Below are 20,400 nucleotides of genomic sequence, written 5' to 3'. Positions count from 1 at the left end.
TTATTTAGCTGGGATTCATGTATGCTATTCCAAAAACATCTAAAAATCTGTCTTAATTATGCAAGACAGATGTTGAACTGTTCCTTGACCGCTTTGTCAAGTCAACTTTATATGCACAGTATTTTGCAGATGGAAGCAATTTTACTACACTCAGGATCTAAGCCAGGTAAAGGCAAGACAGCTTCAGCGATATTTACACTGAGCCTTTGCTATGAATTTGGGGGCAGAGGGAGAAGGAGGAAAAAAAAATAAAAAGGGAGAAAAGGTGGCACTCATCTATAGAAAGCGAGTTTCTGTTGACACTGGATTATCAGATTAATTTTTTCAAAACTTTCTTTTCCTGACATTCAGAGAGTTCTGAACTATGGGTACAGCAATGTTTGCAAAGCATGGAGAAATCCTGGAAAAAACAAAGTACACAGCTAGCGTTTCAATGATTTGTCATTTTTCATCTTATCACTTACAACAGGATAGTCAATATCCATTTCCTTTCATCTGACCTCAAGTTTTAGATAAGTTTTCCTTTTATCATTACATTAATGAGAAAGACAAATCATAGTTGCAGCAATCTTAACCTGATTTGTTATAGAACATTTCCAGAATCTTGTGCAATGTAAGCCTTCCCTTCATATTCATATAATTTTAAACTACCTACCTTCTGCATTAAGATGCATGGTTTCCAGAGGTCCAATAAATGCGTATCGCATTCCCAATCCATCAGACATCACAAGGTCTAGATCAGTAGGAGATATTACCCCTTCCTAAGTAGGAAAAGTAAAACAGGAAGGAATATTTGCGAATCTTTGGTTTCAATGCAAAATTGCCTGCTTTTTGTCTATAATTACAAAATTACAGAGGCAATAAAAACTAAGGCTAGAAATAGCAGTTCGCTTGCAAACAGAAACACAACTGCTTGCCAAAAATGTCCATTATGCAAGCCTTACACTGAACCATTTGGAGTGAGTATAAACACTCAGTCACATCTCAAAGATTATCGTACTTCATAATACAAATAAACTTTGATATATTTTGACAGTATCTTATTTTTAAATGTATAAATTTAGTACATGTTATGTGAAAAAGTGTATTTTTGTACACACTCATTTGCCTGACACTTATTACTTACAGTAATTTATGGATTAAAACTAAACTGAGATGTTTAGGTCAATGAATATACTTTTCTCTCAGAAACTGAGAAGCAGAGAACACTACACTTAATAGCACATGACCAAGAAGAGTTTATATCAATTCCAAGTACTATACCAGCCCTTTTAAATACAGGAGTTTTGGTTAAATCTTACACCTCTCTTCATATTCTCTTAGTGCTGGATTTTTGGGCAGAGTCGCAACTGGTAGAACAGGGGTGCAGCAGTGGGTGCTACACCTGTGGCCACCTGCAAAAAAGGCTGGGACCAAACACACAGGCAATGCAGCTGCCACTCCCTCCCACAAAACTCACTGAACATTCAACCTGTCCAGCCTCAACCTGCCCAGGTTCTCAAGTTCATTCCCAGCCTCACATCTCAGAGCTGGCAGGATATGGAGCATGCAAAATGAAGCATTTCTCCTGAAGCTGAGCACTGCTGTTCCACCCACATGGTAGCACTCACAAGAAAGCAAACGCCCCCATCAGGTCAGGGCAAGCACGCAAAGGCTTGCAAAAAATGAGTTACAGTTCATTACCTTAACAGATTTACTTGAGAAAAATAATATTCATTTTACAAGGTTGTTTTCCACCTACTAAGACCTGTTCTAACTACTTCCATCAGATAAAGCCTGGTTTCAAGAACTTGTCTTCTTTATTCCCAGAGACGTAAAAAACATTTACTTCTGGTTAGGAAGGTGCAAGAGATGCTGTACTGCTTGACTTGCCTTCTCACCCTACCTTGAGGTGCTCTCCCCACTCAGTGCCTCTTTCTCCATAAGCCCCTTTGAGCTGCAGAATGCAAGTATGTGTACTCATCTGCCTGGCCAAAGACATGTCTTTTTCTGTCAAATTTCCCTCTCGCACAGCCCTGTCTGAATGTTCCTTTATATCACACAGCGATCAGATACGAGTTACAGGCATACAGGACAGCTCTCCTGACCTGTTGTAGACATTGACATCTGAGCTAGACATCTAGACTCTCTTTATAAACACTAGGGAGAAAAAGGAAATCAGCATCTTAAAGCAGGCACCCAGAATAGGAAAGATGAGTTGTGTCCTAAAAGGGCTTAATTCTCCTCACCAACTGAAAGACGAGTAAGGAGCTTGGATGCCAATGTCCACATTTTAGAAATCCCATCTTAAGTGAGCTGAATCCCACCCCGTGGTGCTTCCTGTGTTCAACTACTACACAATCTACTGTTACTTTAAAAGAAAATTATAAGCCAAGGACCAACATAACTTCTACAGCGGGTCACAGACAACAAGTTTCTTCATCTCAGGTTTAAGTAGTGCCTTCTATAAGACTCAGCCTCAAGCCTCAGTCTGTTAGTAGGCATTGCTCCTATCAAAAATAAGCCTGGCTGAGTCCCTGCTGCAGGTGGCTTTCAAACTCCATCTTGAAAATGAAGTAATTGTTAAGATCTACCCGCCATATATGGAACACAGAGCTCTGGTAACAATTTAATTTGACAAAAAATGGCAGGGATAAGGAAGCATTATTTTCTTCAACTTAAAGGTAACGCTTAGGCAAGGTAAAGTAACTCACCTAGAGGCAGACAGAAAGGTCTGCATAAAGATAGGACTAAACGAAAACCTCAGACAGCATTCAGATTACAGACCAGTGTCAGTTTAAGTAACACAGGCACCATACATTCTGTGGAAGTTTTTTTTCCCTTGACGAGGCAACACAACTTTTCTGAACAACATCAAAGTCAATAAAAGTGCTCTTCTGCTGGGCTTCAACCAAACAATGAGTTGTGCTGGTAAAGCTGTGCTTGGTGAGTATTTTTTTTTCTTTCTTCCTGGTTGACATGGATTTGTGAACAAAAGATTAACCACAAGTTCCAGACAAGCATTTGAGCCACAGCAGCAGTTAAAAACTGTAAACATAATATTAAAAAGTTAACAGGCTCTTGAAATGCTTCAGAATCATTGCAAATTAATTTACAAATTTAAAACTTTTTTTTTTTTTAATATCATAGTCCTTGGTACTGACATTTGAAGATCAGGTACCCTCAGAATCATGAGACAAATGCTTTGCTCTTGACCTTTTGACCATAGTCATAATTTTATGGTTATAGCTGCTAAAAGGCAAAAATTGCTGCTACCAGAAGGAAAACATGACGTATCCCTCCAGTTGAGGGATATATTATTCCATACACAAGCTCAGTTTCTCCTTGTCACAAAGACCCTCTTAAAGAAAAGCCTTTAACTATTTCTCTTCAGAAATTAAAAACACATAAATAAGAAACAAGTTAGACCATCCTCCCCTATGGAATAACCCTACTCCCACTTCTGTTAAGGAGCTATGTTGGTGTAATGATTCAGCAGGGTGGGTGCAAGGTCAGCAAGGTGTCTTCCACAAGGATAGGTGTTTATGCTAAGAAGTAAATGAGTTCCAACCCTGTTTCATTAAGCCTAGGTGTGAAACAATCCTCCCAAGGAGATTTTCACCCTCTTCATCCTGGGTAACCCTACACATAAGACATCCTCTCAAGCACGTATCAGAGGGAAAAGGAAGTGTGTTGAAATTTACCAGAAGCCTTCACAGCTACAGAACTAAGATCTTAATTTAAAATAAATTTCACCAATATCCTCAGTGATACCAACAGCCAGTCAAACTTCAAGGACTAGACTAGCTCAGAATCCTTCCCACTCCTTATTGACACCATTTATATATCAAAATCTCATCCTCCTGGAGATTTTAATTTCTTGTGATGCCACAGTACTGTCCTAATACTCCTTCAGTATTTTATTAGCACTTCTTACTGTGCAGGGACCCTTTTCTCTTTTTCCAAAGACCTGTAGCAGTTCTGCAGTCTCCACCTTTAGGTTCTGACCCAACCTGCTGGGTTTTAATCAACAATCTTTACATCTGTGAGTCACACCCACATCGCAACTTCTGTCACTGACTTGGTTTGTAATCATATTAAATGTGACATGGCCAAAAAAACAATCTTACTTTTTCTCATCCTACCAACTCACCTTATTCTCCTACTCAGTTCCAGCTTGTCTATAGTGTTATTTTGGAGTCCACTCCCTTCCAGGCCACCTACTTACTCTCCAAATTTGCCATTTCATCCTCTGTATGTCCCAAATCCAGTATTGGCTTTTTGGTTGCCACTAATACATGCACTCTCTCTCAGCAGCATTTGTTACACCCTTCTCTATCACTTCAATCAAGTCCCTTCCATTCACGCCCTGATGAGATCTTTTTCCAGTCCTGTCATTCTGAGCATATGACTTTTCTCCCAGATCCCTCTCTACCAACTCCATCTCTTTCCATTTCATCATGTTTGAGAAACTTGCTGTCCTACACACTTCACACCTCCTTAGCTTGCTGGCCCTTATCTTCCTTCTTCCATGACACCCTCACTCACCTCACCCTGTAAGAAACACATACTATCAACACTGTTTTTCTCCCTGGCCCTTTAAACTTCCTTTTATGATAGCCCCCTTTTATGAGGCACTGTAACTAGATGTTTAACCTTATCTTTGATCTTTTGGAAAGGTCTTCTGGATAATGCTATAACACAATTATTAATAATAAGGAATTTGGAATTTTAAAAGTCTTGCCAGCATTTAAAGACTGCCAAGCTAGTTAGCTGAGAAGGGAGAGGAAAATTAAGTAGGGATTGAAGCCAATGCACCTGATTACTGTAAGAAAAAAGTAAAATGGACACATACCAAACCATGATTGTTTATTTTCCAAAAGATTAACAAAAATAGCAGGGCTGCCCATTCTTCTTGTCTTTTACGATGACTATAACCTAAATTAAAACCCAGTCTTAAAGAAAAAAATATATTAAGACAGCATCAAAAGCTTATACAGTAAAAAATAGAGACTCATAAGACATTAATCATATGGATCCATCAAGCAAAGTAGTTCTAACAGGTTCTTAAAAGCAGCTGAAATTCTGAAATTAGATCAGGGTTGAAAAACTGCCATGCTCTCCTCACTATCTCTACTGCTGTATTTCATGACCTCCTTGTAAATTCCAGGTGATGCTTAGAAAAATATTTCACCAAGGTAAGATTCCACTCAGTAATCCACAGTAAAAACACAGTCCTAGATATTCAGAGTAAGGTTTGAGACTTCTGATCTAAAGTGTTCGTGAAACTGGCTGTTATTTTCTGGATGACCAGAGTGTTCCCACTATCTGCTTTTTCACAAAATAAATGTGGAGCATGGAGAGACAGAGATAACTAATGCAAAAAGCTCCTGCCACAAACACCTGCGTGAACGTAAAAACAATGTTCAGCATTTGCATGACAACATCTTGTCACACAAGACTAACTCAGACCCAAAATGAAACATCTCATTGTAGCACTCTTGCCTCAAAGGGGAGCACTTGCTTGAATTCTTTCTAGGCACATAAATCAATCTATGGCCTTTTCTTCTAAGTTCTTGTAAAGTGGAACTACTGCATCCTTAAACCCACTTTCCTCATTATCCACACGGTGAAAGTTCTCAGCACCCAACTTCATGTCTCCAAACAAGTTTTCATCCTCCTACTTTCCTACAAATTGGGATCCTAACCTTCAGGCCTCCTAATTTTTCACCACCTTAAATCCCTACTTTCTGCTCTCACATTTGGCCCAGTCCTACATTCGCAGCATATTTTTTTTGTGTGTGTGCGCCCAGCTTCAAACTTCCAGCCTCCCTGTGTATGCTCCTGCGGACCCCAGCACCTTTAGCAAAGACAAACTGTATACCCAGTTACTCATTGCTACTTTCATCGCTTTGCCCTGAATTACACTTCTCTCTCTGCTCCAGCATCCATGCCCACATGCAATTTGAGCACCATATAGTCAGGGACTGAACCCAACCTGCTGGCAGTGCCTTACCTCAGATCCCTGGCTGCATTAGCCTCTCCCCTACACTTGAACCCACATGACAAAAGTTGGTGAGCCCCACACATCGTCCAGCAAGCAGCTGTATTTACCACATTGCTTTCTACACAGCCCCATGTTCATGCTCTGCATTAAGAGCTCTTCTCCCATCGTAGGATCCCTGCTCCATGCCCCACCCATCACACATGCCAACACAGTACTGCTAATGTAAAGACACTGGCAGGCTGTCAGTTGCTGAGCTACATTTGGGAACTAAAACACACCCCGCAAGCTGCTCAGTCCATCTGCAATTAAAGTTTTCCAGATAAACGTTGTCAGTGTAGCTGTACCTGCATGTCTGCGCTGCCACCAATGACTTTTTTAACAGTACATCAATGCTTCTATGAGAGAAGCTTCCACCAGTTTCTTGAATGAAGTAAGCTCAACGGACCCAAACGAAACCCCAAAAGAGACTGTCCATGCAAAGGTGTCCGAACTTGGGCTTTGATAAAAGTATACATGCACAAATGTACATGTGTAAGATCATTCTTTTGCCATTACTATAAATATTTCTGTGTCAAGGACGCAGATGAGAACTTCCAAGCCTGCATCTCAGCAGAGTCCTCAAAAAAGCAGATAGTTGTTTACATAAAGGGGCTTCAAAACACTTGGGAGATTGCTGTTATGCTTCTCTCCTAGCTCACACATAGCATTTATATCTGAAATGTTTATGTCCTTGTTATGTGGCAAAGAACTGACACAGTGCAGTGCAAATACAAGAGTCCTCCAGCAACAGCACAGATTTTTCTCAGGCACTCTCCATGTTAAAATTAAATAAAACTTATAACAGAAATAGGAGCACCAATCAGTTCATGATGCTAACTGTAGGCATACAAAGATTCTTGTTCAGACCTTTACAACCACTAATAAAACAAGTAAGCTTGAAACTATCTTTTACGGTTCTGTCTCAGTGTTCTTTTACAGTAGTCAAAAGCAATATACGATGATTAGCATAAAAATAAAACTACTTATGAATACTGTGGTATAAGAACATCAGTGCTCTGCATCCAAGTTGACTTGGGTTGCCTCATGCAATATAAACAATTTATGTATCTAACCAAAATGACTACACTATTAATCCTTTTGTGGACAAGAATGCTTTACTGATATGTCTCTCCTGCTAATATTCATAGTTTATCTTTCAGATAGATTATCTTACCAGAAGAAATCAATGCAAGTAAAACTTGATTTTTAGGAGCCTCTCAAAGACTGACATTTTCAACAGCAAGAACTGAAAAGTGACTTAATCAGAAGCAAAAATTATTTTTCCTCACTTTGAAAGTGGAAAACACCAAAAGAACATGACTTGCAATAAAAATGACAAAGTTGGCAGCACAACAGTAGAAACACAGAAACTGCCCAAGGCCAGCAGCTTTCACCTAACTGCAGTGCTTCTCCTCTCATCAAAGGCAGTGTGTAGCCCGAAGTCACACAGCTGAAACTATACACCTTTGATAGCTGCTATTTGTCCAGGCTTTTGGAATGGAAATACAGCCATCAAAGTTGTTAGGGTTTAAATGTGGTTTTGCCCGAAATGCAATAAAATTATACAAAAACAGAACAACTTGAAAACTTTGATGATGCACAACAAAAGTAACTTTCGTTACCTGTCAGTCCTTCAAGCACTATTTTGTTACAATCCACACACCACCACCCAACACAAAAGCATCCATACAGGTTCATACTGAAAGGTCACCTCAGATCAATACCACTTTTTCCAACAGTAGCCCAGGAAGTGTTCTTACACTCTTTCCATAAAGAGTGTAAGAAAACCAAATAGAGAGTGATACTTTCTATGATATATACTGCCTCAGCTCCCAGCAGTCCAGTCTTTGAGACTGACAACTGGAGGTTGCTTGCTTCTGCAGTCTTCCTGTAACATGAACATGTCTAAATGTTCCCTGAATCCATTCATATTTTTAGCATCATAGATTTCTATGGCAGCCACTTCTGTAGTTCAGTTCATGCTTTTCAGAGACATGAAAGAATCCTACTAGATTTTTGAGGCATTACTTCCCTGGATACCTGTGCTGACCAAGAGCACTGTATCAATATACCTACACATACAGACTTACTGGTCCAGTTTCCCAATGACTCTTTGAACTAGTTTTAAAAAGAGCTAAGCTGTAAGTGCTGGTTTCCATTTCTGCAGTATTATACTAATTGTTGTGTAAAAATGTGCCTAAATCAGTATTTCATCAACTTGATATTTGAGTTTTGGGGTTCTTGCATAAGTTCCATTTCTCCTTCATAGTCTGTCATTAGTCATTTACTCTTTCCTCCTCCAAAAATCTTGTTCTTAGCATGACCTGTTCTATGACAAATCCCTTCCTTTCACAGAAAGGTTACTGTGTGGAAACCTCCTGAAGAGTGAACATTGCAGTTCAGCTAGCTTTTTACCCATGGACTTACTCACCTTCCTTGTTCACATTTTTTAGTAGTTGTTTTTACATTTTTATTCTCAAAAATCTTTTTTTTCACCAGTGTTATTATGGTTTCAAAAATAATTTAGATTACTATCCTTTCTATCCTCTGTCTTTCAACATTACTACAGCTTTCTGAAGGGGTTTTTCTTATCATATACTTAAGACTTACTATTCACTTTTTTAATAATATAAACTTTTTTTTTTAATTTAAAGAAATATCCAAAAGGAGGTCAGTTCCTTCCTAACAAGATTGTTTTACTTATTATTATTCACCACATCCTTCATATTGTTGTAGCTAACTACAGGTAAGCAAAATCAGTTCAGCAACTATGTTTAGATACTGCTTTGGAAAAAGTTGCTTTGCTTATGTTAACAACACGTTAGTTGAATGATCTTTAACTGTATTTGTGTGAATGGTTGTTTCAAACACTTGAAAAATCAAAACATTTTCCATGAAAAAATTAAGTCCTGCTCAAGCCCAGCTGAATCTCTTCTCAACAGAATAGCAATAGACTCATAATTCAGCTCTTCCTGATGAAAGATCAGACCTTGCAGCACAGAAAAGGTAACTGTGGGAAAAGCTGAAGGGGCACAAACAAATGATTCTCAGCTAGAAGTCTGAATGGGCAGGAGGAGGAGAAATCTGTCTTTACCTACAAGTATCAAATAACTGTTGAAATTGTGAGTGCAATTCCTGAAAGGCCAAAGAGAAACCCATTTAAAATATTATTTTCATAACCACTGTACAGCAGGCCAGCAACATTCAGAAAATAACAGGAAATTATGAGACAACCTAGAAAAAAAGAAAAATCACTACTTTGGTTTCTATGCTTTTAAGATTGTTCCTTAGATTGCCCTGAAAATGACAATATTCTGAAAAGAAAGCAGAATAAAGAATAGTTGTTACAACCATATCACTTTGGGTTTGTCTGTCTTTGCTATTTATAACTGGCATTGCTTCTTACTGTTAATTTACATGTTAGTACATATTTCACGTTCATAAGGGACAGTTTAACAAAGATAACAAGTTTAGGGGAAATTTAAATATACAATCTTGCTTGTCACATCTACAAAACTGGCAGTGTGTGTGTAGAAATCAGAAAAAAAAAATATACATACACCCACAAGCCTCCAGGCTTCACTTATCACTGCATACTGGAGCCGATTCAGAACAAATCCCTCAATTTCTCTGTTTAGTTTGACAGGAGACTGACCAATCTTCTTCATCAGGGCATATGTTGTTTCTGTAGTAGAAGGATCTGTTTCTGGATGAGGAACAATTTCAACCAACGGCACAAAGTAAGGTGGGTTTACCTCAAGAAGAAATACAAAAGAAGAATATCAACTATCAACAGATTAACAAAACAAGTTAATATAAAGCATCCTCATAGCTTGCTACTAGCATGGATATTTTCCAGTGAACACAGCAAGCCTGATCTTCAGACCCTGAAAAACTTGAACAATCCAATAAAACCTGGTGCATTAATTCAAATTTTAAAAAATATTTAATCTTGCATTAAATTTAACTCCGTTTAACCCCAACAAAGTCCATGGAGCTACACTAAAAACGACAGCACTCAAACAGTACTGGAAGATTTTATGCTCACTTGAGTAACTGATGTTTTCTCAATACTCAGACTGTTTGTTGTAAGATATTTGGTCACCACCTGTCTTTCTAAAAAACCCAAGGCAATTCCTTTTTGATATTCAGGAACTCTGTAATAAAATTATTGCTAAACACCACCTGTAAGATGCAACACTTAATAGATAAGCTGCTACTGGCCCAAGCCTGTAAATATAGGCTAAACACAGAAATCTTTAACAGATATCACATAAAACATACTGTGAAAAAGTTGCAGAACAGGTTACCTTCAAACACTGTACCTACCTAAAAAAAAAAAAATTACCTCTCCCTGAGTCTTCCCAAATGTAATTTCACATCAAGTAAAGACCTTTGTGTCATGTATTTTTGAAGTAATAAATAAAAAATTCTAAAGAACACCATAGAAACCGCTAAAAGGTCTTCAGGTCATAGTATTGCAGGCAGTAACTTGGCATGCTCCTTCCAAAAGTAGCAGTCCTCCAGCCATATTCTTAAAGTGTTAAACTCAGCTCTCAGTCTAGTTTTCAGACAACAGCAATTTATGATGTTAGCTCCTTCTATTAGAAACAACACTGACATTCAAAGAATGGTAATTACATACTGATTCTTTCACCATGCTCCCTTTTAGTCAACTGCCCTTAACTGTGCTCATGTAAATGCAAGCACAGGATTTAATCACATCAACGTGCAAACAGTCTTTCCTCTCTGCATGTTCTTTCTTTTCAACACTTACACAGTTCCCTTTACCATACAGTCTGACCAACACATAACCTGACGCAGGTTACAACTGCTCTAACTGCTGATGTAACACACTTAATTCCCTTTAAAGTGCCTTGTGTTCTAACATAACCTCTCTCACGTCAGTTTCTTTGGCAGTGCCACCACCAACGCTAAGAACAGCATGATGGACACCATTGCAGGTGTGGTGCCAGGCAATGTAGCAAGACCCAAAACACTGCAAGCACCAAGACGTTCACTGAAGGCTTTTCTAACCCTTAAGTATATCACAGGTCCCAATGAGGAAGAGGGCAAGTTAATTGTTGAGAAAGACTGAAGCTATTATAGATTTATTCCAAGATCAGTGTTGACAGACATCTTACTGAAATATTCTATTTCATGAACTTGGCACAGTGAGTATATGGGTGTGTTCATGATGAGTCTTAGGAAGACAATATTTTTTAGGAGTGAGAGAACAGATGTTGGTGAAAACTAGAAGTAGTAATAGCTGGATTAAATGGGGCATGGGATGGGGGGGATATTTCTAAAAATGAGAAGCCTTTCTTCAGAGAGCAGAAGAGTTTATCTTACCCTAAAAACATGAAAGCTAGGAAAAATTATGACAAAGTAAATGCAGAGAAATAATTAAGTTAAACAACAGCTGCCAACAAACATCAAGTTAATTTTAATGGACTATTAATAAGATTGGAACAAAAATTAGAAGACAACTTCCAACGGGAGTAGTGGAGTTAAAAAAAAAACACAAACCAAACCACTAACAGATACAGCTTAATACATTTTTAAGGTGATTTGATTACATAGTTTCCTGTACAGCAAGGACTTCGCTCAATAGCACAGACCCTTCAAGCTCCATATTTCTAGCTGTGTGACGTAGCAGGCATATACAGTACATGAGAAATCAACTGCTCTGCAGAAGACCTGTACCAATACATTGCCTGAAACTGCTTGCAGAGAACAGCTGTACCCACAAGCATTGTGTGCATGCCTATCATACATCTGTGCTATGGGATTTCATTCATTTTTTCTAATTACTGAACCTATTGCTGTTAAGCAAAGGGATGAGCTCCTTTCTGCCCTTTGGGCATTTCATTTCATTTCTCCTCAACACGCTCACCTGTGCCAGAGGCTTTACAACTCTAGCTTTTAATTTTTCTGGTATATCAAATTCTACAATTCTTGTTTTCACAGTATCTTCCAGAGCTGCTTGCTTCCTGCAGCCACCATTCCCAATGTCCTGCTGTCATGTTCAAGACGTTAGTAAGGACATGGTTAAACCAAAAACCACCAAGAGCCAGTAACTACTACAAAGCAAGCATGTTTCCTGATATAACAGATGCACAAAGGCCCCTGGAAAAGTACACTAGTGCACAGCTTCTCCAGTAGACTCCCCTTTGAGTGAATCTGAAATTACTAAGAAAACAGTCTGACTTGCCCTTCAAAGCCATTTCAGAACAATTAGATATTTTAAGGCACTCGAGTATTTACTTTGGAAAATACATATGTCCTTACAACAGCAACCTAGACAATGTTTACAGAGGGACTAGCTACCTTTTCTAGATCTGATAAAACCTGGTTTCAGAAGTGGCTCCTTTAAAGACTGCAGCTCAGACTAAACAAAACAAGTTAACTGGTATGTACCAACTCAGGAAAACAGTAAGAAAGAGTAACTAAAATCAAAGACTGACGAGCAGCCAGAGAATAGGCAGAAGCCCAGGAATTGGTTAAAAAAAAATAGATCATAGCTATAGTTACTTAATACAAAAGTCTAGAAGAGACATTATTTCTTCTCTTGCGCTACAGAAAGTTACAACCCTGGAAATACGAGATAAGAAACTACTGAATTTTAGACTGGAGAAAGACTAAATGTAGGCACAGATATGTAATTTGAAGTGTATATTTTTTTCCTTTTAATTATAAAAAAAAAAAGGGGGGGGTTGAAAACAAAGAGACCAATCCTTTTGTTCCTTTTGCTTCCACTCACCCAACGCACAGTGGTGATGGTGGGGGAGCATCAGGAAGGGACTGACCAAATGCTTCAACGCTACAGCATTAGGCTACAGGCAGCTACAGAGACATTAAAGTAGTGCTGTATTTTTGTATTCACACTGCCACTCTTAAGTATGCCCAGGGAATTAACATTTACTTTACACTCCGAGGGATGCCCGGGAGAAAAAATATGTAGTCATCAAATTGCAGACAGCAGAGCAGTACCTTTCTCCAGATTCTGCAAACCTTCATAACAGTCCTCTTAACTCATCTGTCAAACACCAGACTAACATTAGGCTTACAAATTCATTAGCTATTGAGGAGTAGAAAACGGAAGCAGTAAGAATCCCAGTGATCAAGACAAAATGCTCTGCCATGCTGAGGAGAGATGTGATAAACTGCTGCCTGGCAGCCCCACATAAACCTCTACAGAGGCTCACAAGTGCTTCTCAGCCTTTCGAGGTTCTGCTGCCACCTCTAGTCATGTCATTACTGCATCACTGCCCTGTCCCAGCTGGTCACAAAACATAAAAATTCAGCCCCAAGTACAATTTGTTCTACTTCATCCACCTGCTTTTCCTCTTTAGGCATACCTGCTTCTGCATCAGAGGTCGGATGAAACCAGAGACAAAAGCTCCCATCTTTCATCGACATTACCTGACAAGCACATGCAGCTCACTGTTTGGATCCTTAAGGTTATCCAACAGCAGCTGAAGGGACACTAGAAAAGACTAACAATGCCACAAGCAGAAAGTAGGGAATTTTATAGGTTTGTCTTCAAAACACAGAATTCCTCCATTTTGAGAGCCAGCAGTCTTGAGTAACTCACAACAATATGAGCACAACAGCTTACACAGAACATACCTTGAGCCAACAGTATGAAACATGCATATATCCTCTCAATTTAGTAGATGCTGCTGATCACAGAATGACCAGACTAAAGCTTTTCAGAGAAGTCAGGCCCCTAACAATGCACACTAACAATGACACACAAGCACTCAAATATCCTTCTGTATCTCTTAGCCTGCAGGGAAGAGTCTGGGATGCAGTTTAGTTAAACACCTGTAATACTACTACTACTACAAAAACAAAACATGCCATCATACTTACAGGATGTGACACAATACACTGCTTAACATGTTTAAGGCCAGTGAACAATTTGCTGGGTAAGAGACAAGAGGTTGAGCTGCTCAAGATAACATTGTCACCAACAATAAGATCTAACTGACTGAAAATCTTCTTTTTCAGTTCCAGGCTCTCTGGAGTGCACTCCTGGAATATAAACAAAAACCAGTATTAGAAGTCTTCTAGTTCAATAGTATTTACCCATGTATTTCAGATTTCACTGATCCCACCTTGGCATCTAGGAACACAGCACAAGCCACCTATTTTTATCAGCCTACATATAATGCTAAGTCATATCACAAAAATACCTTCCCACATATAAAGGAATGGAAAACCCTAGAGTTTCTCTATATTAGAAGATGGATCACCTTGTACCACAGGAGATTCCACGCACAACAAATGGTTCTGCTTTGTCTAAAACACAGACTTCTACTCATGCAGAGATAACATAGTATGGAGGAATAAGACCTGGTCGCATTTTTTTGTTTGTTTTTTAAGAGACTCCCACATGACAGAAGTCCATATTCTCTCAGACAAGATGGAAATAAATAGGTGCATCTCAAAAGACAATGAATTTACAGTACTATGGCAGGAGATTCCAAGGTACAGTTCTGGAACCTGCACTGAAACAACTCTCAGTGACCCTCACACTTAAAAAGCTTAAACATCTCTATTCCTCTATTCATTTCAACTCCAAGAAAGATTTCTGAAGTAGAATGCATACTATCAGAACTTCTCACAAAGCTATTGAGCATGTTCAGCTCTGCAGTATTGTGTGAAATTTCACATGTATGAGCCAAGAGCTACACTCTACAGTCATTAGAATTTCAAAGTTATCCCCAGGAGCTACCTGAAGGAAAGCATGGAGTCCACCAGTCTGGGAACAACAAGGACATGGTAGAGTAACTACAGTGGATCTCCCCACAATCAACAGGAAAGACTTCTATCTACGAGAAGAAAACAGGGGAACAAAGCCAGCTTGTTTTCTGGGTTTTTCTTGGAAAGGTTTAAAAAAAATCCAAACAGGATATAAACTTGCAAAACTTCAGCTTTACAACACACAGAAAATACCCACTCTTTTCCAGCTCTAACCTATTCCCACCTGTCATGCTGAATTGTACATGAGGGTCGGGGAAAAGACTATATATTTAATATAACCTAAAATGTGCATTTAATACCTGCAGCTTCAGACAGACTCTGGCAGATATATGCTCAGGGCCAGTAAATGGATTAAAAGTAATTTGAAATCTTAAAAAATAAGCAAGTTGTGTGGAACAGTACTAGAAGTTCCACGATGCAGACGTGATAACCAGGGTCATTTAAGAACTCCAGATAGAGCCCAAAGTAATAAGACAGCCTTATCAAAACAAAATGATACTTTGCTTATAATTCCAGGATCCCTCCTTGTTGGTTAAGTTTAAATAGTTTCTTTTAGTAAAGCCAAAGTTGGAGAGAATTCTGCAGATACTGTTCAAGCTAATAAAAGAGTTGCTCTGAATAGGGTTGTGAACTTGAAACTCTAAGCCTCCTCTCACATCAGATGATAACCAAAAAGGCAAACTGAAATCTGCTGGAAACTCAAGCCTGCTACGGTTACATAAGGTTTCTGAATGGGCTATTTGCTTGAAGTTACTTGTATAGTGTCACAATTGTATTCAGGTTGTTGGACCACTGCAATAAAGTTTCTGTCCTCAAGCATGCAATTATTTTCTCAGAGACACCAATTCCCTGAAGAACAGGGGGAAAATTAAGCTCTAAACAATCCATTAAACAAGAACCTCGCTTGCTGTCAGTTATGGAGCCTGGAGAGGTCTGAAGCTATTCTGTTTACCCTGAGAAAGAGAAGATCAAACAGTGAGCAGATAAGGTAAGTTTTAAAGCTACCACAGTCTTTCTCAAAGAATCAGTGTAAAAAGGTTAGCATACACCTCTACGCATTTTAAGTGACACTGTATATTTCTGTGCCCTTTTTGTAGAGATCATACTTCTCGTTTACAGTGAACAATACGCTTTTATTCCAAGGCCTGAGCACCTGAACAAGGTTGCTACTAATCTGACTTCCAATTTAAACTTTATAGACATCTTTTTTAATTGCCTGATCAGAACACAACAGTTAATTTTTCAAACCCACCCCCTGGAAGAGTTGCATTGAATTAAAGGCTTAAAGGTAACAGACATTACACTATTCAAATACATGTTCAGAGAACACACAGCAGTATTTGACCAGCCTATGAACTCTTAAAGAACTACACAAAAATAAACACATACTAGACTCTCTTATTAGCAGACAACACCAATACAAGGCAAGGTTTAGCTGCCCCCATTAAAAAGTTACACTTAAATGACACAACCCTCAAATGCTAGTACATGGAAAGCTACAGAGTTTTCCCTGTTTAAATGCAGCGTCTCTTTGTTTTCGTACAGGCCTCTCCCACCATGCTACCCACCATCTGTGCTCCCACGTGTGTCCACATTCATCTAAGCGCACAACTTCATTTACCTGTATTTAAATGCTGGCATCTACCCAGGTTCTTCCTATCCTTTCTCAGATATGCCAAGCTAGCAACTCACCTGTACACCACCTTCTAGGAAAACACTTCCCAAAACACTATCTTGCAAAATACCTTCTCCTTACACTAGCAATGGGAATCACTGCGAAAACCATGGGCTGGTTAGCACTGGGAGGCAAAAGAAACAAAGCATGGCCTGAAGAAAAGCACTGCAACACAGTGGTATGGCCCTAAAATACATGGCATTGTCCTATATACGGCAGTATAAGATGAAAGCCAGAGATTTAAACTGGCATGCAGAAGCTCAAAGATCAGCAAGCATTCAGCAACAATCTAGCTACTTTCTGTAAGATCATCTAGAGATGGCGCCACAAGGAGCAGCATCAAGCCCTCTCAATAGCAAGTATGGAGCCTGGCAGTAGTCACCAAGCATAAGGAATTGTTGAACAAAGAAGTTTGAAAGCCACAGCTGCACAGTGATGAGTTCCTACCTCCTGACTAGATTCTGGCTGCTGCATATTCAAAACATAATCAAGAAAACATTTCTTGCCTGGAAATCTTCATATGAACGTTTATGATAATGTAAATTCCTGCAATTGAAGACAGATTAATCTTGAGCTCTTCTAGAGCCCCCTTCATTCCAGGGCTGTATCTCATGTCATAGGATTCTTTCAAGCTGATTTTGGTCTGAACAGGCCAAATTTCTCTCCCTTGTAGTCCAGGGCCATGATCCCACTTTTTGTCTGTCATCTCCTGTCAGGATCCTCAACTCCACCATCTCATAGTTCCTGTAGCCAAGGCTTCACCCCCAACCTTCAAATTTCCCATTAGCTCTTCCTTGTTTGTAAATATGAGGTCCAGCACTGCATGTCCCCTCTTCTGCTCCTCAATCACCTGTGTCGGGAAGTTACCATGAATGCATGCCAGAACCCTCCTGAATTGTTTGCACTTTCCTGTGCTGTCCCTCCAGTAGATACTGATGTGGCTGAAGCTCTAACCATGAAGTCAAGGGCCTGCGAATGTGAGGCTTCTTCCAGTTGTTTGAAGGCCTTTTCTTCTTGATCAGGTTAGCCTGTAGCAGACATCTACCACAATGTCTCCCACATCGATGGTCCTGTTAATCCTGACTCATAAGCTCTCAACTGGCTCCTCATTCAAACTGGAGCAGAGCTTTGTGCATGCTAGCTCACAGCATGTAATTAAATACTTATTCCTTTCCTACCTTCGTCTTGCACCATCTAACCCCCAAAAGCTGTACTTCACTGCTATACTGCAGCTGCCACAGCAGAAGTGCCCTGTTGCCTTGCCCTGACCACAGTTGAAAATTATTTTGAAGACTTCTGTGACTTCCCTCTTCCCAGTCAATTTAAAATGGCTTCAAGCAGCAGGTAAACTGTTCAGAAGCCATAAGCACTTTGATTGCTACAAGGATGCTCTTCATCTTCTGCAGTTAAGTGAAGATTCTCCAAACATGCCACAAACCCTGGCTCTGTTCCTCTATTTATACACATACAATTTACAGCATTTTAAATAGTCTTAGCTTTTCAGTGCTGCAATTTAGCTGACAATTATGAGGCACTTCTGCATAACAGATCCCAGAGCCAAGTAACAGTAATCCTCTCCTTTCATGGAATGAAGATGTAGCAGCAGCTTTCAGAGCACCAATCTCACAAGCTGGACCCAGAATGCCAGCACTCTTGCAACAGGAACCACACTATGTCCAGCTTTTTCTGTGAATATAAAGATCTTCACAGGATTAAGAGACAGAGTTCCAAATCTCAGAAAAGCAGCTTTTCTGAAAGTTTTGGTGCCTGGTCCATTTAAACAAATACTTTCATTACCTTCCATAGTTATAATCCACTGGGTAAAGAACTTAACAGAAAAGACTTCAGGCATAACTGCTTTATTTTAATACTACCAAGTCACTTTAGAACATCCTATTTCCAAAACAAAGCCTGCCCAACATAATCCTACATAAAGCAGGGATTTGTGGATTTAAAACAGCATTCAGGTTATCTGTATAATGACAGACATTAAAAATACCTGAAAATGAGACTTGGAAGCTTAATTAAACAAAACAGATTTCAAAGCACTATTACTATAGCTGGTGACTGTACAGTCAAATACAACTATTTTATATAGTTTTACTACATATAAATAATTATAATAATGAAAAGATTCTTGTAAAAATTTAGTTGACTTCAGAAAAAAAAAGTACAGATACTAAAATAATCTCTGCAAATTAAACCCTACTGTTTTACAACTGTTCCCCCCAATACTACTGGCAAAGTTGAGTTTACTGAAGTTATCAAAGCAAGACTGCATCTATTTGCTTCACTTGCGGATGCATACAGACTGCTATGTTTCTGTTTTATAGAATCCATATCCGAGTCAAATTATATTTTAAGCAAAGTAGTGTTTAAAATGCTCACTATTATAATTAGTATTTCAGTGCTAATTATTAATATTATTTCTGTTTAGGCTTTTGTATTGACATGCTAGTTTATTATTCTGCAGGGTTTAGGTCTGTATTGCTATTCTGGAAGACTGAAGATGCAACTTCTGTTAAAGAATACAAAAGAAATAAGCTCTGGTTTCCATGTCAGACACTAATGTACATTCTACTCGGCAAACAAGTCATGTACATGAAGCTGGGGAACTATGCCACCTGCAAATAAAAAAAGAGTGACATTCTGACTGCAGAGTTTGGGAGGTCAGCTAGTGAAACAAGCACAGAAATAAAATGGTATTTTTAATATTTTTAAATCAGAACAGCTTATTACATCAGAGTATCAATTTTGCTTCTAATATTATTACTAACTTATGATTTAGCTCAACTATCTACAATTTTTCATGTGTTACATCAGTTTGGTAGTTTCACAAAATTCAAAACTATTATGTTTCAAATGCAAATACTTGATTGCAAGTATTTTGGACTTTTCCATCCTGCTCCCTCCCAAAATGGCAAAGTCGTTTTAGATGCTTATTCTGAGACACTTTAAAGATGGAGAGTATGTAAATATACCAGGATGTTAATTAAGACAAGGGGTCAAATAAAAGCACATCATTTCAAACTGTAAAGGTGGTGGGGGAAAACACATTTACTTAAGCTTTCTTTTAGAAAGATTTATTACCCTCATATGAGGGTAAAGGCAGGGACAGCAGCTGGGAGGAGACACACATTCTTGCTCAGTGCTGTATGGGTTTGGGATACAGCACAGAAACATGAGACATGTACACACAGCTGTTATTGAAGGAGTCCCCAGGTTACTGCACACCTTTCAGCATGGCATCAGCATTTTGATCAGTTAAAATGAGTAAGATTAGAAGAAAAAAACCATCACAAAAAGAACAACAGAAACAACTGACAGCATAGATTCTGATCACCAATATGATTATGTCAATTGTTGGACTTCACAGTGTTAATGGTTGGACTCGACCTTAAAGATGACCTATTCCAACCTAAACCATTCTATGATTAGTTAGTGCATGACTAGAACTCAAGCCCCCAGCAGCCAGGGTGATGACAGGGGAAGCAGGGGGGTGAGGAGCACCTGGCTGTGCAGCACTGCAGGGAGGTGCAGTTAAGTGGTCCTTTGACCCTGAAACAGGTGATGCAGGAACCCAAACCATACCGGATACACACAAGGCAACAGAACCTCATCAGGTTGTTTGCCCCTTTTCTCCCTGCAGGTATTTATTCCACATACCTGGTATACAAGCCTTCTCCAAGACTGTTTCAAGCACATGTCCAAATACTAGATCATTAACCAATATATGTTTGGCAACAAAAGACTTCTCAGATGTAAAACTCCAGTTAGCCCAGAACAAGCCACACAATCTTGGCAACTAAGATTTTATTTTTAACTTGAACAAGAACTTCTATCCTGTAAGCCAAGGGTAAGAAAGCATGATAAAGAAAGCAGCTCCTTTAACTGAAAAGCAGAGTGGCAATTTGTTAATAACGACAGG

The 20,400-nt window shown here is 39.0% G+C and overlaps 1 protein-coding gene across 4 annotated transcripts in view; it reads right to left on the bottom strand.

The window, feature by feature from the left end:
• CRYL1 (crystallin lambda 1) overlaps positions 1-20,400 on the bottom strand; it is a 60,866-nt gene that overhangs the window by 18,010 nt on the left and 22,456 nt on the right. For 3 of the 4 annotated variants that reach the window (XM_040583508.1, XM_040583505.1, XM_040583506.1), the window contains 3 exons: positions 13,904-14,065; positions 9,586-9,780; positions 656-761 (listed from right to left, as the gene is read on the bottom strand). In XM_040583508.1, the coding sequence (XP_040439442.1) occupies positions 656-761; positions 9,586-9,780; positions 13,904-14,065 (463 nt within the window). The remainder of the gene's footprint in view (positions 1-655; positions 762-9,585; positions 9,781-13,903; positions 14,066-20,400) is intronic. The other variant, XM_040583509.1, reaches the window with a different exon arrangement.

This window comes from Falco naumanni, chromosome 2, assembly GCF_017639655.2.
Source record: "Falco naumanni isolate bFalNau1 chromosome 2, bFalNau1.pat, whole genome shotgun sequence".
Taxonomy (NCBI): domain Eukaryota; kingdom Metazoa; phylum Chordata; class Aves; order Falconiformes; family Falconidae; genus Falco; species Falco naumanni.
Note: the sequence above shows the minus strand (reverse complement) of the source record. Positions and strands in the feature narration are given on the sequence as shown.